Raw genomic sequence first — 21,971 nt, 5'->3', positions numbered from 1 at the left:
TTTTGTCTTAAACAAAGGTAGGTATTGGTTCAATGTGGGAACTGGTTTTTTATTAACTGCCCTGATAAAACAGACCCTTTTAAATAGTTTTGGGAATACAATTTGTTAATTGTTTTTGCTATTGTAGGTGAAGAAGCAAGGCACCACATGAATCTTTTAGGCACTTTTTATTTTCCAAAAAAAATTGTCGTTAATATATAAACATCTCATTCTCTCAAAAAATTCTACAACTATACAGCTGTTTGCTCCATTATTTGCATAGGAAATGACCACAATACAAAAATAAGAGGGAAAAAGAAGCAAAACAGCAACCGATTTATGCTTTTTATGTAGGTATGTTTCCACGTATAAACATTTTGAAGCCTCTTACAAAATATTTACACCGTTCGTCATCTATTTACATGTTTTAAGAGCAACGTTTCTAACAAACAAAACTATAATTTATCAAGTTATGAAAATTTTCTAAAAAAACTTACTATATTACCACAAAATAAATAAAGATAAACAATATTTTAAAAACAAAATTAAATTTTCATTTCAATTAAGACCCCTTTTGGCGTTTTGCTTATTCTGCCCTTTGGTTAACAGCATCAGCATCACATTACTATTTTATATTGCATATATGTAGCACTTGCTTCCTTAAGTCTTCAACATGTCATTTGTAATTAAAAGCAGACACTGAGTCAGTATTAACAATAGATTAACTAAACTGCACCGTAATTTAGGTAAAATTACTGTGTCTAACTGTATATTACATGCAAAATCCACATAAATTGGCATTTAACCAACAGTCCCGCACGAGCAAACATCTCGGTATATGAAAACTGCATCATAAATTCAACATTGCCATGTGAAAACTACATAAGTCCTTCTTAAAAATGATACTGGGTTTAGCTTATTGTAAGAGGTTTAACTTTTATATATTGTAACTATCTTTAAGCTCTGGAGTTCACAATTCATATAAAATGTCTTCCATATTTAAAATAAACAATCTTATTTTAATCAGTGCATGAAATCTGCTTTTAACGTTCATTTGAATGATTATTATTTCTTCCCCCTAAAGAAATGAATTTGGTAAGGTTCTAAGAGGTATCTTACCACAAATTCTAACTGTAAATGTATTCATGGTTATTTCCAAAAGAATTATTTATGATTTTTCCCCAAAAGAATCTTAGAAAACTTGTAATAAACCTATAAAGCTGATCTGCATATTTACAAAATTTTGAATAGCAAATATAGGCAACTCATATAAAAAAACAAAACAACACATTTGTTCAATGGCTATTTGTGAATTGCCAGGTACACTGCGCACCTCTAAGGAATTATTTAATATTGAAAAAATTACTCAATGTCAAGTAAAATCTTGACATACAATCCAGTCTTCTTCCAGTGCCTGCCAACTGACTTGTTTACTAAACACTGTCACCTTAAATGATGGTGCTTAGGTAGAAACACTGCAAACACCCCCGCACCCCCACCCCCTACCCACGCTGAGATGTGGCTGCCTGTCCAGAGATGAAATCTGCTTGAGTAAAGCCATATACATTACAGCAAGCATTCCAGATTCTTAAAAGGACCAAACACTTTGGTATTAATACATGTATTCCCTGTTCTCAAATATACAAAATATACATTTCCAGTTTGTTTTTTTTCTTTATATATATAGTTAAGTTTGTAGTTTAAAATTTTGCCAAACGAACTGCAGAAGGTCAGTGTGAGTTGCATAGGCGAGGCAGGCCCGCAGTGGCGGCGGCGGCTCAGTTCTGGTGCCTCTTCATGTGCAGGGCCAGGTGGTCGGAGCGGGAGAAGCTGCGGTTGCACACCCCGCACTGGAAGGGCTTGGCGCCCGTGTGCTTTCGGTAGTGGCGGGTCAGCTCGTCCGAGCGCGCAAACCTCCAGTCGCAGCCTTCCCAGGTGCACTTGTACGGCTTTTCACCTGTGATAATGAACCAAGAGAGGTGAGGTGGCCTGCATGCAAGACAAACATTTTTTTAAAATCGTGGTCCAGGAGAAGGAAGGTTTATGAATTCCATTATGAACTAAACTCCCTCCAGGTAATCTAGTGAAGGAAGTCACTGTTTCATAGAATAGTATTAACCTAATGATATAAAGCAAACAAGTATTCTGTGTAACTTTAAAGAACGAGAAAATGGTAATTTAAACATGCACGATGAATCAGTCCTCTTATTTTTATGTACTGCTCCTGTGCATATAAATCCATGAAATGACTACATGAGCTTGGATGGTTTTATCATTACTGTGTGAACAGAATCTCTATAACCCACAAACCCAAATTAAATTAGTATAGGACTAAGGGCTATAAGATGGGAGGAAAAAATTCGGGAGCTACTCAAATCACCAACATAATGAATTTAATGTACCACAACTGCAGTCCTTTACTTCAAACTGGCCCTAAATGTTTCTGAATTAGCCAAACTTCCAGCACATAAACCAGTTCACTTGGACACACAACCTCTAGAATGGACAATTAGGGCACTCACTCTTTGATATTCACTCTAGCACACATACATTCATACCTCCCCATTTTTCAGATTAAAGCAAAACAAAGCTAGAAAAATATTAAAGCTGAATGGTGTTAAAGCTTTATGCATTTGATAGTTAATAGATTCCTCAACCAGATCAAGAAGTCCAGTAACGATGACTTCATGTTGGTGAAGAGCCCTGAAACACCCATAATAATTCTAACATTTGCTGATATATGCATTTCATTTTTCTTTGTAATGCATTACACGAAAAATATTATCAAAATTCATTCCATAAGTGATTTGCCAAGTGTCTACTCTATGCCAGGCACTGCCCTGAATGCTTACGATTGATACACGTCAATAAAACAAAAAAATGCCTGGCCTCATGGAGTTTACATGTATGATATATATTCTAAAAGTCTCTAATCATTCTATCTACCTATTCTTTCACAGCTCTCTTCATTTAAATAGTGAAATTGGCATGAGCCCCCCACCCCACCTCACCATTATTCTTAATGTTGTCTAAAGTTTGTTAGTTGCTAATCTTTCAACACCATTTTTTAGAATGCAATCTAAACTCCCAGTTTTAGAACTAACTAATCCTATTTAATTGAGATCACGTATTCCCCTAAATAAATCCCAAAACCTAAGAATCTTTCACTGAGCACTAACAGGTAGTTCCTATATTTATGCTGTATTTTGTTATAATTTTCTATGAATGTTACTTCAAGATGAGAGTTTGAGATAAATTTGCATATTAAAGTACTGTTGGTGTACAGCTGAATTTTATATGGATACCTTTTAAAACTCTGAATAGTCAAACTCCTAAATTCCTTAAAAAAACATTGTCTTCTGAAAGGGAAGAACCTCAGAGTTGCTTTGAACAGTCATTACTTCGTACCACAATGACACTCAACAGCCTTTCTGCCTGATTTAGCAGTATCATATTCAGGAAGTTGTAAGATTACTCAACTGAGTCCAAATTTTAAAAGACACTGTCCACATCAACTGAGATTTCTACATTTGTGGTTAATATGTTTTTGCTGTCCTGATACCCCATCTGATTCAAACAAAATCCCATAAGGACAAAGAAGAAAGGGCCAGAATAGCTCTTTGAAATTTGTACTAATTATTTCTCATGCGATTTCTCTGTCAACTCCGATGGCACACATCCCCGAACCACCTTTCCTCTCCTCTCCTCTGGCTTGGAACCCAGACACAAACATTTTTATTTCTTTAATTCTTTTTTTGGTTCCTATCACTCCGTTTTAAAAATACACATCTCAATTCCTGAAGTGTTTTTTTCTCATAGTAAATTCTAAGAATTTAAGCTAATACACTCAAACCTTTTAAGTAACATAATAAACCACTTTTCACTTATATTCACATAGAATCTGTTTAATAGATAGAAATATACTAATAGTAGTAGTAAATGTAGCAATCACTCTTGACGTAAATCAAACAGAAAAAAATTACTTTTTGCACAGTGTTTGTTTTTGTTCCTTGTGAAAAATAAATCACCAAAACAAACATGTTGGCTAAATACTTTACTGTCATTTAATGGAAAGAGAAAGTTATTGCTGATGTCTGAGGCAAGGTAAAAAAAATTCCTCAAGTGCCCCAATTTTAAAAGAAATCATTATAGTCTTTTGAATTTAATAATTAAATAGCGAGAGAACTGAATTTTCAGAGTTTATTTAAGGAACAAGGGACACTAGACTCTTTTTGTTCACTATTTTTATTGGCTATGAAGCAATAAACTGCACCAGTATTTTTGAAAGTTTACTTTACTGATTGGTTGAAAAACGGTAGCCTTAAAGTTCCTAAAACATTTGGGGTTTTTCTCTCAATTTATGCACATCTATAGATTATTCAGCCAAGAAGGCTACCAGTGTCTGGGACACTAGTTACAGGGCCAAGTCTTGACTGTAGAAGCAAGGACAGCTACTCCCCACTTGCTGCACTTTCCACGGCATTTGTTCAAGTGTCAACACCGCTCAAGGAAAACACCGTAGAGGAAGCTGCTACCCCATTTCTGGCCAAACAGCAGATTCGGGCCTTTCTTCCTCAGCCAGAAACACTATGCATGGTACTTCTGGGAAACCAAACTGACTTCCTTTAAGTTGTTTCAACAGGATAGAGCTTTCAAAAGTTTAATTGGATTTTTACAGAATCTCCTTCCAATACCACCAATTTAAAATATTTAGTTAAATGCTTTCAACATCAACTGTATTTTTAAGTTCTCATGCTGTTAATGTGAAACTTTCCAAAGGCAAGAAAAAAAGTGACAAGTCTGCATAGCATGGAAAACAAGCTTCAACTTTATCTCAAATAAAATATACATTTTCTCATTCTATTCTAAAATTACTAGGAATATTTTGCTAGGAATCTCCAACCTTTTAAAAAAATATTCAGGTTAAACATACATACTATCCATAGTCAAGTCAATTAATATAGTTTATAAAAATGTTAAGCAAACCCATTACCAGTAAAAGGAGGGAGCAGGCACAAATATCCGTTGAGCACACACTCCGGAGTTGGGTACTTCACATTATTTCACTTAATCCTCATGATAACTCCATGAGTTAGAAGCAAACGAGTTTCACATTAAGAATCCTAGCCTGCTACTTTCCTTCAATGCCCTACTAACAACCTCCATTAGCAAACACTAATACACTCTATATGAATGATTTAAGGAACACATAGATATTGTTCAAATTTATTTAAAGATTCTAAGGCCACTTGTGAAGGTCAGTTAAGGAACAGCTTAATGGACTCAGAGTAGGTTAAACCGACTGTCTGAAGCAAAGGGCGGCCCCGGCTGAGCCAGTCCTCAGTGGAGCCCCACCTTTCAGGACATGTGGGGTCCTTAAAACTGTTCTGTGCTGGTATTCACAATCCCCCAAGTATCACCTAATAATGGTTCCTCTTTACTTCAGGCTAAGTGAATTTCGGTGGGTTAGCAGAACATGTTTGCTGCAAAGTATTCGCAACATCTTTTAGCGATGAACTAAAAAACGATCACTTATCTATTTTTTCTCCTCTGATGAAGAGATAAAAAAAGACTTTTGAGCCTAGCACAATAGAATGGGAGGTTTCTCTGCTCTGCTGAACATATTCAATAGGCTCATACCAAGGCCTTTCTCTAGAATGTTCTACATAGATTCTTCTAACAAAAGAAAAATGTCCTAGATGAAAATATTTATCTTAGAATATTTTAGGTAACTTTTTAAAAGTTTACTACAGCATATTTGCACATCTGGTTTCCTTCCTGATGGCTAGAAGATAATCCCATCATTATATCTGAAAGAGGCTGAAAACCATCAGCATCAAAGTCAATGTTTAGTAAATGAGAGGGTAACCTGCACTAACTGACTTGCAAAACAGCAAATAAGACTTGGTTTCTGGCCTCAGAGAACTTAAAATCCACATCCTATTCTGAGACTCAAAATAATGCAAACTGTTCAAGTGGAATAATTTATTTCAATAGTTAGTACTTAATCTTAATTCTTAGAATTTAAGAGTCCTTGAAGCTCAAAATGAGCTCTTATTTCAAGAGGAAAATATTTTCATGCAATTCAATAATTAGATTTTTTTCCATCATTAGAGACTTACTGGAATTTAGAATCTGAAACAGTCGCTATATATTCTAATAAAGGTAAAGAAATTCATGGGGAAATATTAGATATCTTAAAAAAACCAGATACAGTAGGATGATTTTGGCTCATTAATTCATATTTTTATATACTTATGCCAGTAATTTTCCACTTAAAAAATCTTTTTATTAAAGCTCATTGTAGCATATCTCCTGCACTTGGAACTGAAGGGTAGGAGTTCATTTCAAAGATTAGTACTATGAGGATTTACAAAATGCATCTAATATTTACTAGATATAGAATCCCTGTTAATAATGTACTAGCTTTAAGGAAACTAATTAAAAAGATGCATTAAGAAAGAAACTTCCCTCTTTCTACCTGTTGGTCAATTCCTGTTGGTCCCTTTCTTTAAAATCTGATTCACCTTACTCCTTCCAGAAAACCTCTGAACAGTCCAGGAGATCATTCCACTTCTTTGTATTCTCATCAACACTTAAATTCGTTCTGAACGCTTGATTTGCACATGTATTGCTGTACGGAAGGCTTCAAACAGCTGTATTTTGCCTGCTTAGCTAGCTCTGAAAGTTCCTCAAGGGCAGAGACTGTCTTCTATTCCAGCTGTAATGCCACACTTCTCCTAATGCACCTTTGGAGCAAGGACACGTTTGGCCCAAGTCTGACCAACTCGGTTATTTTCATTAATGAAAAGGAGGGAAGGTATAAGAGAGAGGAAAGTGTCCAGTCTGAGTCTATCAGACTGCCTTTTTCCCATGGCCCCACATGCAGCAGGGCTCTGCCTGGGACCACTGAAGAAAATCCAACTAAATGTCTGTACCAGTGAGAATCATGCTTTTAGCCTCTTCAGGAGGACATGTTCAGAATCAGTTTATTACCCATCCTGAAGTTCTACAAGGATAAGTAAACTCTATGTAAACATGTTTTCTTTTACAGAATTAGACCAGATTTGATGAAAATCAAGGCATTCTGGAGCCCCTACTGCTGGTCAAAGGCAGCAAGGCAGCGAGGGGGCTTCTGGGGCCAGGGTTACGCTTGCAGTCTACATCCCAGCAGAGTCAATCTCTAGGCTTCTAATCTCCTGCTACTTCTCCTAAGAGTTCTTGACAAAAACAATGGAAAACATCCTCTATCATTAATAGTGTTAATGAAATACCAATTCTTCAGTCTCCTGACAAAAAGACAACACTCAGATTCACTTTCTTGAATTCAAAAATTCACTGAATTTTTTAAGTGTCATGAAACATTTTACTTTTTGTTTAGCCAAAATATAAAAATTCTATATTTTCATTTTTCAGCATGGAATGAGTACTAGATAACCTTTCCCTAAATTTGCACTTAATGTTGTCACCTTGACCAGGAGATTCCTCCCAACTCTTAAAGGTTTGCATTTATAAAGTAGTCAAAAAGAAATTTATTCTTCAGCCCAGATATTTTTTAATGAAAGTTACCCATGGTACACTTCTAAAATACTGTAAAAACTCACCCTTAATCAAGTTGTTAGAGCTCCCTGAACACAAACAATACAGGCTGACAGAATAGAAATGCTGCTACAGAGATACTTTCACTAAAGTAGGACATTACTTTGTTTCTAACCTTTCACCAGAAAAGATGTAGGTCACCAAGTAAACAGCTACTACATTCTATAGAACTAAAAATATCTGCCCAAGTAAAAATCTTGGGTGATTCAATTGCTGCTTAAAAAAAATATATATTACTCTACAGTCTCTCTACCTTCACAGCTGATTGTTTCTATCACAACTTCAGCAATTCTACTTAATCTACCTATGAACTATTTTCTTCCACTAGTTTTTAAGAACAAAAAGGAAGAGATTCTCTTTGGATTCTCCACAAGATCAGTCAAAAATGTTTGCTTAATCAAATTATACTTAACTTTTGATAAGCTTTATCATCTCAAAACAATGTTTAATCAATTTCCTATGTAAATGTTTTTCAGATGAAAGAACAAGTCCTAGAAGCAAAGTTTAATCTTCCCAGCGAGTCATTAAAAAAAAAATTGTTTCTAAGCTTTCATGCTCATAAATACCTTTCTAGGGATCTGAACCAGCAAGTCTCTTAAGCCATGACTTTTTTTTTACATAAGCTTGAAATTGTCAATATAGAAAATAAATTTCAAAGCTGCAAATGAAAGTAATTTAAGAATGTTTAACTAGTAACATCTAACACTACAGGCTAAATGTGATACTTTTTCCTGTAGTTTTCAAATACAGACTCAAAAAATCATTGGGTATTAAATAATTTCATCCTGCAAAACTTCTTCACCTCTACCAATAACACAGGTTACACATTTAAACAATATTGATCTCTAGATCCAAACTGTATGAGATATATATATATATATATATATATATATATATTCTTATGCTGATTTTAGCTCTAAATAATTTTCTAAGGAAGTAAAATCCTTCCTATATATTTTTAAAGCCTTTCACTCCCTTCCAAAGTTCCACAAAAAAAGGAGTAAGTCATGTTCAGAACATTTTGAATGTTTCTTTTAATGTGGAAGTACCATGAATAAAAATGTCTTTACTGCCAATATTGTCAATATTTTTAAATAAAAAACCTATACACAAAATATTCAATGGATAATAAGTGTAGAGCAAAGAACTAGACAGGAATTCATACCTAAGGATTTTTTAGTACCCAAACTGAAACTAAAATCAGTATTTAGCAACAAAATCTCCAGCAGAGATTATGTATTTTAAAGGATACACAGTAACATCTTACTAAAATGTCATCAGGAAATAGTGTTCTGCATAAGCAAGCAAGGCAGAATTTGGGAATTCACTCCCTTTATAATTAGGCTTGGGCTAAAAATCTTTCCAAGACTTGCTATAGAATTCTTTCTTAAACAAGGAATCCCGAACACAGCTCACTGTAAAATGCAGCACTGACAGCACAGTGCTTCACTCTGAGAGTCCATTTCGTGTTCCTACACTATTTGTAGGTTTCCATTTTCTTTTGTGGTGGTGATTCCAATTGTCCTTTTCTCGTCAACCCTTGGCAAGCTGTCCTGGGATCATTTAGTGCACACACGTAACAGCCCGTGCACAGAGTCTGGGTCTAAGGGATACTTGAGCCAAGCGTGTGTGCTGCTCAAAAACTTTCTCTGCACAACTGCTCATTTTCTGCCCTGTTCCAGATAGCCGAGACCGATAAACCATCTAAAAATGTTCCCATACCCTAATTTCCCAACTGCTTTAGCCTATTCTCTAGGGTTAAGTGCATATCCACACATGTAACTAAAAACTAAGATTTCAAACATCAGTATTGAGTGCACTATTTACTTTTTCAGAACTTTTTCTTTGGAAAGTAAGTACTTTTTACTTACGTGTAAACATGATTTTCAAAGAAATTTCCACACTCAACATAAAAGCAATATTTCAACTTACAGTACTCACAGGCATACCAAGAAACCAGCAGTGATAAGAAAATTTTTCAATTTCTTGCAATTTTTTCTTTGTAGATAAAGAAATATAAAGTCTTAATATTTTTTCCTATTGCATTTTACTTCTTTCGGCCCTAATCCTGTGCTTAGAAGTTATTTTAAATCTTCATTATGAAACTGAAGAAAAGATAGTAACACGCATGAGCACAAGCAACTGGATGTACTGGAGGCAGTACATTTTTCTATTTGATTCATGAATCTGTTTACCAGTCACGTTGATTTGTAAGGGCAAAACAGTATGTGAATCTTTTTTTTTAAAAGGTGCTTGGGAACAACTTCTAAATTACGACAGTGGGTATAGCCCCTTGCCTACATCGTGAGACATACACAAATTTCAGTAGAACGTTTGCATTTAAATGCTGTCAAAAGTACAAATTATTTTTATTTGGGAACATACCACTTCTTGACACTGTTGCCTAGAAGCGGCCATAATTACTTCCAGAGGCAAGACATGTATATACACACATTGCAAGTAACACACACAAACACCCATACACCCATATAAGGAGTACCGCTATAGGCCTATAAGCGTGCTATCATATGTACATAAAAACATGTTTTTAAAAAGTGAAATATAATTATTTCCTAGAATAGAAGCAACATGTGTCAGATATTCTAACAATAGAAAGATAGAACTTTATATTATTTGTATATTCTTTCTGAATAAAGAAATCAAAGCGTATGAACTTAGAAAAACTTGAATGTTATGAGACTTCTCGTTCAAGAAAGTGTTATCTTCTACTCTTTCATACCAAATTTTTTTTAAAAAGGTCTTGTCTTAGGAAGACTATTTCCTTACGTTCAATTTGCAAGTCAAGAAGCATTTACAATCTAAAAATCCAGAATAAGCAATTAAATAGAACTCAGATGTAGGTTGTTTTAATTGCTTAAATCATTTTTAAAACATAAGGTAACTTGACATTTTAAAGCAATTACAATTATATTCCAAAGAAACACTAGGGTGCTTCACATTATGATTTAAAAAGTAATATTTCAGATTAAATAAAAGATCAAAATTCCCATATAGATTATTTTTAAAGTCTTAATAAATTGTCCAAGGCGGGGTGGGTGGGGAGGGAGACATAAAGAAAACAAAAAAAAAAGCTATTAAATGAGAGAAGTTATTTAGAAGTACCTTGGCCTTAAAAGGAAGATAAAAAAAGGAGCCTTTGCTGGCTTCAGCTAAATTCATTTAAAAACAACAAGCAGGGTGGGGAGGATGCAATGAGAGCACAGGTAATTTTAAAAGGCATTGTCTAGAAACTAGAAAAGAGGAGAAAACAACCTCAATGCTCTATGATTACCCAAGAACGGGTTTAGCCAGACGAACAAGTCAGCTACAAACCCTCCCCAAGGCATTTGAAAGACTATCAAACAAAACTTTATTAAACTGGATTACATGGGCTCACTCATTAGACGTCGTCGAAGGCCACAGGTTTATGATCAGGTGAAAACGTTGATGCATGGGATCCAAACCAGGCCCAGGTCATCTTTTTAGTTCGTTTTCATTAGGACAAGCATTGTTAAGACAACCCGCTATTAAATTTCTTTGCCAGCAGGTCAAGTTCCAGAATCCCAGGTATAAGCATTCAGAGCACTAAACCCTGACAGGGTTGCGAGGCTGTTTAGATATGCTCTGACTACATCCCGGCAATAAGCAGTCGATTACATCGTTATATGCAACTGCACTCTCTTTTATGAGGAGACTTTAACCTCATGAAAACAGTGTTCCCTCCTTCCTATCTCCAGTTTCAAGGACTTTCAAAGAAGAAAAAACAATAGTTCAAATGTTTCAAAGTGATTTCTACTTCCCCTCAATCAAAATTCAGGTAAGAAACCCATTTTCAATGTGTCCTTCCTTAATATAACGTATTTTCCATAAGAGGATACTTTACTATTTCTATATGGAATGTCTTCTTGGCCTTGTCACTTGTATTTTAAAAACTTCAGACTGAGTTTATTGTATGTTTAACGCGTGTTTAACATAAATATAATTTCTACTTCGGGCAGCTTATGTAGAAGCTCTCATTTTATATACTCAATTTGTCTACATCTAAAAACTTCAGACCAAAACAACCCATTCATTTCATTGATAAAAACACAAGATGTCTTTTCTTTAAAAGCAATTTCTCAGAAAGCCCTGGAATCTACCACACGGTCGCCAACACTATTTAGATTTTAATAAGCAGTGTTTATCACTGGGATATCAAGCAATACTTCTAACAGGCATACACAGTGTCCGCAGCCATATTCCTCTTATGCTCTATCTCAGCAGTGACCTTTGTTCAAAGGCTTTTACTTTTTAATGCAGCAGTTAGAGATAACTACTTCATTTATCAAAACTCAATTTCCATAGTAACATCTAGCCTGGGGAGATTCAAGTCCTTACACTAATCCAACAACCCATTCAAAGGAACTGTTGAATACTTTGGTTTCCATAGCAATGATGGAATAAAACATTTTGCTAGGTCATTGCTTTTATTAGCAAACTTATTCTTTGAACTTTATGTTAAGGCTTCATTTACTGAGAGGGGAAAAAAAACACAATCACTTCGTATAAGTTTGTTTCTTTAGGGCTGTCCTTTTAAGAAAATCACAAATAGTAACCATCTATATATTTGAAAATATTTTGGGTATTTGGAGGCTTTTAAAGCATGCCACCTAGTTTCGCCCTAAAATGGGTTCTGATATAAAGTTTTCAAATTAAAAAGCATTGAAAAGTGGTTCTTTGAACTGACAAAATAAATACTTATAAAATTAAAGGAGCTAAACTTAACAGCATATTTTAAACAAGGATGAAATATAAGCTAGAATAAAGATAGTCTCTCAGCCGCAGCAGATATGAGCTGGGGTGGGGTGTAGAATAACTTTTAAACCACGACCTCATCTTTGCCTGATTTTAATACTCTGCAATTTCGGGCTTACCTTTCATCAAGCACAGAAAACATGCTAAACACAGATATCTTAGGCTAAAGATGAAACTACAGATAATGTATTAAGCAGTTATGCCTTAGATGCTAACTGGAAAGGTTTTTAGTGTTTAATATAGCTTTATAGAAGCCAACTGATTTGCTATGGAGGGAGAAAATGAGTTAGATTTTTTTCCTTCAAGATAGGAATAGCAGTGCCATTAAAGTCTTAACATCCATTAGTAAACATGGTTGTTTACATTTTTGGGTAATTAATTCTATGTGAGGTGACAGGGCAAGGACTTAGTGAGGGAACATCAGCCTTCCTGGAACCAGACTTTTTCATTGAACTGAATTTTGAGCCAAGCCAGCGCTGAAAAGGTAGGCCATTAAAAAATAAAAGTTGACAGAAGAAAGAAGAGATCAAACACGTGTTGGCTTTTAAAAGGATGAATACCACTTACACTATTTACACAACTCACAGAATTAACAAGAAAATTACATACCAGTATGAGTCCTCAGGTGAGCTTTTAAATGAGAAGACTTTGTATAAACTTTTGTGCAGCCTAAAATAAAGGAGAGGAAGAAGAGCTTGTCATTTGGGAGATCCTTTTGAAATCTTTACATTTGATGATTTGGTGTTTAAAATCTGGCTTTAAAGAAATCTCTCATGCTAGATGAGGTATCTGAAGCTTCGGTTTTAAAGAAGTTTTAAAGAGTGCTCCTCTATTACCTTATTAAAGTATAAAGTGATTTGCTTTACGTATCACTTCAGCAGAAAGAGCACAGATAGATAATCAAACCTAGTTACAAATGGGAAATTTGTGTTTATATTCCAGTAGGTGCCTTACACTAACACATACTTCAGTGATTTAAACGTTTTTAACGGCTCTAGAGCTGACAATGTCAAACCATTACCCAAGATGACTGCAATTTTCTGTGCGCCTACATTTCTTGTTTTTTCATTTAGTATGTCATGCCATATCATGTACTACAGTCAATAAATTATACCCTGTATTAATCATAAACTAGCTAATGCCAGCAACTTGTGGATACATTCATCACCGTCATCAATTTATATTCTGTGCCACGTACACCATTCAAGAACGAGCCTATGTTCATATGCTATCAGAACTATCCTTAAATCTACTGTGGACAATTTTGTGCCTACCATCAGGATAGCAGCCTCCTCAATCCCCACTTCATTACCATACCTTATTTTCCCCTACCTTACTTATTAATCTCTTTTCAGGGTACTTAATCTAGAATTAAAAACTCCAATTTAGATTGTTATGTTAAAGTAACTCTGGCATTAAACTCGAAATTCAGGTTTTTATTTAATATTCAAGAGTCCAGAGTAACTTTTTTCCAGAATATTCTAGCCATTTTTTTAATACATCAAATAAGCATTAGACAACTAAATGGTCACATACCAGGGTAAGGCACAGAGACTGAAAAATGAAAAGAACAAGTACATGATTTTTTTTATTATCAAGCCCTATTTTCCTGTGTCAATTTAAAAGCTGAGGTTGAAGAAGGCACACACACCCCAACACTAAATGCAAGTACTGATGCCTCAACCAGGGGAGATCACCTACCAGGGTAATCGCAGTAGTGGATGCGGCGTTTCTCCAAATCGGGGTTACTCCTTCTATTGTATCTGACAGGTTGGATGTTTTGCGAATTAACTGGCAGGGTGGCAGGTAAATTTGGATTGTGAATTGCCAGTTTAGAAGCAATTGTAGCAGCATAGGATGGAGGTGGGGTTAAATTCTGGAGCATCTCTGCTTGTCTATCTGGACTTCCAGGCTCTGAGCTTGGTGGTGACGGGGGAAAGTAAGTGGCTTGTTGTGGAAGAAACTGACTTGGCATTGTGTATGTGCAAGGGGGCATGCCTTGGAATTGTTTCATCGCAGTCTGCGGAACAGCAGAGGTGTGTGTGTTAAGGCCTGCCATGGCAGCTGACATAGAAACATTAAGAGTGTCCATTACTGCTGTCTGGTTTGTAGAACTGGGCATATCTAGATCCGGTGTATTCAGTAGCTGGTACAGGTGGCCCTGCTGGGGAGGGACAGAGAGATGAAGATCTGGTGTAGGAAGTTCTTGTTTGATGAAAATATTGTTCACCTCTGGAGCTGCGGTCTGGTGTGAGCTGAATATACTGGTGAACTCGGGGAGGGCCTGGGTCGGGGCCGGAGGAGGGGCAGTCGTTTCACTCTGGTGGCTGAAAATGGTAACAGGTTCTGTCTTGATTTGTGTTACGCACGGTCTCTGGGATTTGTAGAGGCCAGTTCTCAGGTGAGTGATGTCAGGGAGGAAGACGTTCATGTTGATACTGTAAGGCAGCCCTTCACTGTCAGTGAAGAACTGGTCTACGACTGAGGCACTGTCTCGTCTATACTTTTTATGCTCTGGAATTATAGAAACTGGAGGAAGCTGAGGTGTCAGATACTTCTCCATTTCACATCTTGTCTAAAAAAGAAGAGATACAAACATGCATAATCCATCCGATTCATCATTTCAGGAAGGACATACAAAAGGGTCCTTACCAAAAATTCCCCCAACAATCCGTGTGAAATGTACTAGGGCCAACTCCTTCTAAGCGTTGCTTATAAACATATCAGGTTTATTTGCCAATTGTGTAATAACTAGTTCACCAAAACCTTATGAAACTGTATAACCTGTACTTGGTAAAATTGCTCCCACAATCAACCCCAAACAAAAAGTGAAAGAGGAAAATCAAGAAAGAAAGGAAGCAAACAGAAAACATATTCCTTTCCGATGCAATAATAAAGTATATTTTATTATTACTCACGTACAAGCAAGATTCCCTGCCCGATTACTCAGTTACGTTTAGAACTCAAGTACAGTATTGTAATATCGCCAAACTACCTTGATTCTGTTCATGCCATATAGGCGAGTTTAACTTTTTTTTAAAAAAACTATGCAAATCTTAATAATATGGCAGTTTTTTTTTTGCCTGGATAGATATTGCTGAAATATCTAATATAAAACATTCCACGGCTATTTTGGCGTCTTTTCTCGTTTATGGTTCAATGGAAACTTAAATACAATGTTTTGAGCAAAATATAGTATCCACTGAAAGAACAAAACAACTTCACACTCGACATTCGATCTAAATGTTGATTTTAATCAGCAGATTCTGTAATTGGTTAATATGATAATGAAATGTTCCTATTCATATCCCTATCTAAAACAGATCTTTAATTACCTAGGGGAAAATCACTCCCTTGGTAGACTGGTGCTAAGGGGCCTGTGGGTGGGGAGAGGCTGCAGAACGGCTAGCACAGTCATCAGCAAAACATTTATCACGTCCTCCTCAGTGAGCCAATGCTACATTCCCCCCTACTCTGTAAAAAGCTCAGTCATCCCTTACCCTCTTGGTGTCTCCTAAGCAGAAAACTGACAAACTGAAATAACCAAATCGTTTCCAAACAGTGATTTTTTAAGGACATAATCCAGCTTGTAACTAGTCTCCTGAGTCTTTTTACAGCTATTTTCTCTCCTAGTCTAACATAGATTTTTAACACTGAAAAGGAAATTTCAAAAGAAAAAAAACCCACCAACTAGAAGGCTCATAGAACTATTAACGGTAGCATCTTAATCGGTGAATAATGCAGTCATTTTTTGCTACTACTTAATTTCAAAAGTGTTTCATATCGGACCTCGTATCATTCGGTGTGGATGCAGACGGGGTTTCCCGGATAGCCACGATTTAAAAATAAAAATTATCGCTCTAGTCATGTGAGTCACATCTCTGACAAATGCCCCTGGCCCTTTCACAGCACGGCGACACTCGCAGACCCCCGGAGTAGGAGCTGGGTAGCCAACACACAATATACCAAGGGGCTATTAAATGAAGCGTCTTGAAATAAACCGAACTAAACCCCTTCATGCACTTCGCTCCCGTGGTGGTTAGTGGTTTCTGATTTTAGCTCTTCCAGCTGTTTGCATGTGGGTATGTTTCCAACTTTTTTTTTTCCTTGGTACAGGCTAAAAGTCCCGGGAAGTTTTTTCTGGGCTATATGACTCCCTGCGTGGGCGAAAGAAACAGGCGGTTGCTCTAATTCGGCTGCCGGGCAAGTGTAAAAGCCAACTGCCAGCTTTCAACGCGGCTCCGGGAGGAAATTTACGCGCACATGAAGAAAACAACAGCCCTGGTCTTTTTTTGTCTTTCTTTTTAAGGGAAGATAAGCCCTCCAATACAACCTTAGCTTTTCTAACTCCCGTCTCCCAAAGGCAGCGCCCGATCGCGTCTAAAACAGGTTGAACCAAGGGGTATGAAACTAGCGCCCGGAGGGGCCTCACCCCAGCACCCCGATTTGCATTTCCACTTAACCCGAGACGACGCGGGATAGGGTGACCTCCAAGGCCATGGCACTGGAAGGAGCGGCGGATTACGGGGAAAGGCGGAATTTAAGTAAAGTTGGGCGTGAGGTACGAGGCTTCATCCTCCAAATATAAGAAAAACAACCAAGGTGCGCGTGAGCACCTAGTTCCTTCTTCAACCATTCCCGGACGGACCGGCCAGGGCAGATTCATCTTGGACACCCTCCCTCGGGGCCCCCGACTTTCTCCCCAGGAAACACCGGTGCCCAGCCTCGGAGGGCAGGGCGGGGCTGCCCACCGCACTGGGGCTCCCGGTGCGCCCCGACGCACGCCCCAGCCTGGAGCGGCCCCTGTCGCCCGCGCGTCGCAGCGGCGGGACACGCCCGAGCCCCGGGAGGGAGGCGGAGGGAGGCGAGCCGCTCTGCCTACCTGGACCAGCTCCTCGGGGGGCAGCCGCGGGCCCGCGGCGGGCGGCGGCTGCGGGGGCGCGGGCTGCGCCTGCGGGTGGTGGTGCGGGTGCTTCAGCTCGTCGCCGGGGAAGAGCGCCGCGTCGCGGGCCGGGTTCGCAGCGCCCAGCACGGGCTTGAGCTGCGCGAACACCGGCTCGTCCTGCGGGGCCGGCGGCTGGGGCACGGGTCCCAGGCGGGCGCTCATGGTGAGGACCCGCGTAGCCATGGGCACTCGGGGGGCGGCTCCGGGCGCGGGGCGCGGGTCGAGCGCGCTTCCCACCTCGCCCACGCTGGCTCGGGCCGGCGAGCTCGGAGCGGGGCCGCGGGCGGAGGAGGGGAGGCTCCGGGCGGACCCCTCAGGCAACAACAGGCGCGGGTTTCGAAGGCGCGCACAAAAAGCAAAACTCTTCCGCTCCGCCACGCGTAAACGCCAACGTCCTCCGGGCGGCCACTTTCTCCCGCCCCGCCCCGCCCCACCGCGCGCTCTCACTCGCCGGAGCCCGCTCCCGCCACCGCCGGTCTCCGCGAGCGAGCTGCGAGCGCGCCTACCTGCCCCACGACTACTGACACTTGACGCCCGCCTGTATTTTACCCAACTCCGAGTGGGCGGGGCCCGCCAACCAAACTGGCAGCCCTGCGGCCAATCGCGAGGCCCCGAGGCCGGCCGGGCCGGAGGGGCTAGCCTATGAGAAGGGAGGAGTTCGCCCAGGGCCCCGCCTCCGCCGGGCCGACCGCACCCCTCTTGGGCCACGAGCTTCGCGCTCAGGGCGGCCGCGCAGTTTGTACACAACTTCTGTGACAGATTGGGCTGGCGGAGCCGGGGGCGGAGGGACCGGGAGAAGCGGGTGGAATCTAGGAAGAGAGGGAATTAGGGTGGAGACGTGGAGGGAGATCTCTTCGGACTGTTCTCTGACAGGATTAGGGAGAAAAAGAGTTTTGCACGTCTTAGGTGTTGTGCAAGGACCTGAAACTCAAAAGCTGAAACCCAGAAGGCAGCTAGGTGGGGGCGCTAAGGTTTTTAGAAACTTGTTTAATGAGTGGGTATTTTTAAATATACAAAATGTACTTTTCTTTAGCGGAAAACTAGGGGCGGTGTGATAAACAAATTTAAAAACAGCTCTTGTCTCTATGTATCTTTAGCAGTGAACATGTCCATTTAGCAAAGAAAATTCGGAATGTCTTGAATAAAAGGTTTAATGGCAAGATTTTTTTGTCTTTGCATAAAAGCTTGTTTTTTCCTACAGTATTTAAATGGTTAGAAGTTTTGACACACATTTCTAACTCATATCTGTGTGTGGAGGGAAGGGGGATGGGCCATACGAATTTTGAAGTTTTTAATATTTACCCTGTTGATTCTAGCCGAAGCATGGAATCTAATTTAAGCACTAACGACTAGATCAAATGTATTTAAATAGACATTACATCTTTGACTTATTTTTGTTAGCACTGTAAGTTCAAAAAATGGAGTTTGCTATTTACAAAACAGAAACGTAGCACATTTACCTAATACCTTTTCCTACGAAAAGAGAACCAAAGAAGCCACAAATATTAGACACGCAGCAGCTCTGAAAACTAGGAACCCAAATTTGTAGGAAAGTAATAGCCAAATATATTACCGTCCATTTATTATGTTATAATAGGAAGGTGAATTTTTGCCAGCAATCACCTAAGGAAACCACTTCCCTTAATCCTTAATAGTCTTGTACATGATTTTATCTGGCTTTTTGGGAAGCCGGAACAAGAAACTGCAATAAAAATGCCTGTAATATTACTACATATGTATATAGGTTGACAGCACACTATCCTATTAGACAATTTTACAATACAACAGCCTACTCATCATTTCACAGTAAAACAGCTTTAAAAAAACGAGTTCTTAGAAAAACGTTCACTTCAGAGTGGGTCTATCAAAGGTATGGATCTCATTTCAGTGTGTAGATTAAAAAAATTAGTATACACATAAAGTATGAGAGGTATTTATTATTAGAAAACATAAAATTGTGCTGTAAAATATATTTTTTTCTCCTTTTCATTCCCTTCTTGTTAATAAATGATTCATTTTTATAGCTGTGATCACTGCTTTCAGATAATGGTTGATGAGTACTTTGATGTTTCCAAAGTACTATTTCGTAAGTGTTTTTGCAAATTTTTTTCTAAGCAAACAATTCCATACTATCCACCTTCACCTTTAAAAAGCTGTCCTGATTTTCTCTAATATTGAAGCCAATTATGTAATTAAATAACTTAGAAACAGGTTGTAGAATTGGTATGGGATTTAATATAACTTTTTTGAAAATTGAACTTTGAAAGGTTTTAGTTATTTAATGCTGATAACATGATCGAACCTGAGTGTGATATAGATAACTCTTAATAGAACTTTTGTATTCTAACTTTAAATCTAATCTAGATTTAATACAATTTGGTATTTATTTATATTTTTATTTGCTTTTAAGCCTTCCTAGACCTTTCCTTTTGTCTTTCTTTGTACCAGAGCATCAGTGGCCTGTTATTTCAACCTAAGTTTTCAATGTAATAAAATATAGTTATTTTACTGGAGATGTTTCTATATTTCACGCCATTTTTTTAACATGCTTTCATTTACAAAAGCTTTCCCAGTGGGAGGGGAACCCAACTATTTCACAAATGGTTAACAAAATTTTTATAATCCTGTTAATTTTTTTCACATTTCTACTTTTCTTAATAAATATAGATATGAACCTAGCTAAGGCTGAGCTCGCAACAAATTTACAATAGAAAAGCTGAATACAATTTTTTTTGCTCAAATAGAGTAGCATTTATTTAAATTTCATTTCTGACGTAAAAATTCATGAAATAGGGCTGCCATTTTTAAGTAATGGTTTCTCTCAAATGCCCAACTGTGCAATCTTAGAAAATAACTAGCTTAGCACTGTACAATAGTACGGAAATTGGAAAGTAATCCTTTTCTGAGACATTTGCCATGGGGTTCTGAACATATAAAGAACATGTTCAACCAAGCTGACTTGCTGTTGCTGCGAACACAAATGCCACAGCTGCAAACCTGCTTCATCGACTTAGCAAAAAGGGTTAAAACTTGATAAATATTTTTCAAATGTTCCAGGTTCTACATTGGCGTGATGCCAGACAGTGTGAATGGACAGATCCTCAATTACTTTGAACTTTCTAGTTCTTTGCATTCCTTCCTGCTTAGTAGTGCTGTACCATTAGTGAAGATAGGAGAAAACAAAAAACAAATGTCAGGTTTCAGAAATCAATTAGTGGCCTGGCAGTGGTGTGTTAACTGAACTGTGCCAAAACAGAGAATCTGAGGGAAAGAAATAAAAAGTTGAGTAGTCAAGTTAGGTAGGAGGGTAAGCGTAGAAGCAGTGTGCATGCTTAAGTCCTTAGTCACTGGGCAACACAGATTCAGTCTTAGAATAAACCATAAGTGTCACTATCTTTACGGGAATAAATGTGTCTGAATGTGTGGGGGCTGAACAGGCATTCAACGATGGGGGAGGGGGAATTTTGAAGGAGGCAGTGGAAAAAAGTGGATAAATAGCTTCCGAATGATGAGATGAGAGAAATATGAAGCTATCACTGGGGCAATGTTCACAGGAAGACACGGCAAAAGAAATATCTGTATTCAGTTATTCGGCCAAAACGTCAGGGAGAGCTTGAAATGAAGGGATCTAGAGTATTTTAGACAATATTTTATTCACTTTGATTGGAAAATATTCATAGACTATTCCATTTCTGTAAAATCAGAATCAAATTACTAAGTGATATTGGGCCACAGAAAAAGCACGAGAATGAGTAAAAATAATTTTTTATAAGGGGAGTACACTCTTCTCTAGGGTTAGATTATTCAATTTAAAGTGACTGTTTTGATATTCATTAATCGTCCACCTAGTATTAAATCTGTATCAATAGAAACATAAAATATAATTATTGTCATCTAAAACATTTCACGTTTTTAATCTTTTTATTTTTTTATTAATGCCAACTGCTTTAAGCCTCACTTCCAAAAAAAAAAAAAAAAAATGCCACTGAGAAAATATAACAAATAGAAGCTTCAACTGAGATCAGAAAAAAATTCGAATCATTTTGACTCAAAAGATTAAGAGACAGGAGAAAAGATATTCTGTTCATTCCTTTTGTGATAAAAAATATGTAATTTAAATGACATATACTTTTTGCATAAATTAAAATAATGTCTTAAGAAAAAAACTTAATATTCTATTTTTGTACTATTTCCCACCCCAGTTCTTAAGAAATTAAATTTTATATTTGTTTGGATTTAAATGTGTTCTTCATGAAATATCTCAAAATTCTCAATGTGCACTTATTCCTAAATGTACTGTAATTTTTGTAACCTATTTTTAAAAACTCTAGTAATATACAAAAAACCAGAATTTTACCTTTTGGGAGAACTGGAACTGCTTTTTCCACCTTGTTAGTATAATAAGCAGACAAAAATGACGTAAATATAAATGTCTTGAGCCAAGTTATAGGCCAGGCATACTGTAGCTTAAACTGTACAGTGTTTGAATTCTCACTCTTAACATGATAGGAAAGGTTAAGAGAAAAGTCCTGCACTGAGGCCGTTACACCCAACTATCTTTAAGAACGTTAAGGAGGCCACTTCACCAGCATCACAATGAGCAGAGTTCTGAGCCAATTGCTGTTGACGTGATGACAAAAGCATTAATGGTACT

The 21,971-nt window shown here is 37.9% G+C and overlaps 1 protein-coding gene across 1 annotated transcript; it reads right to left on the bottom strand.

The window, feature by feature from the left end:
* Positions 1-152: 152 nt before the first annotated feature.
* Positions 153-17,818, bottom strand: KLF5 (KLF transcription factor 5). The gene is made up of 4 exons (XM_058548293.1): positions 17,255-17,818; positions 14,074-14,947; positions 12,982-13,041; positions 153-1,936 (listed from the first exon to the last, which is right to left on the bottom strand). The coding sequence occupies exons 1-4, from the start codon at positions 17,498-17,500 to the stop codon at positions 1,758-1,760; spliced, it is 1,359 nt and encodes a 452-aa protein (XP_058404276.1). The 5' UTR covers positions 17,501-17,818; the 3' UTR covers positions 153-1,757.
* Positions 17,819-21,971: the final 4,153 nt, after the last annotated feature.

Source organism: Diceros bicornis, chromosome 9, assembly GCF_020826845.1.
Source record: "Diceros bicornis minor isolate mBicDic1 chromosome 9, mDicBic1.mat.cur, whole genome shotgun sequence".
Taxonomy (NCBI): Eukaryota; Metazoa; Chordata; class Mammalia; order Perissodactyla; family Rhinocerotidae; genus Diceros; species Diceros bicornis.
Note: the sequence above shows the minus strand (reverse complement) of the source record. Positions and strands in the feature narration are given on the sequence as shown.

Bases quoted from the DNA above. Each gene is read 5' to 3' on its own strand.
- KLF5 (XM_058548293.1), bottom strand. From the start codon at position 17,500: ATGGCTACGCGGGTCCTCACCATGAGCGCCCGCCTGGGACCCGTGCCC. The intron at 14,948-17,254 runs GTAGGCAGAGCG...CTTCTTTTTTAG, and splicing joins CCCCCGAGGAGCTGGTCCAG to ACAAGATGTGAAATGGAGAA. The intron at 1,937-12,981 runs GTATGTAATTTT...TCATTATCACAG, and splicing joins TCACCTGAGGACTCATACTG to GTGAAAAGCCGTACAAGTGC.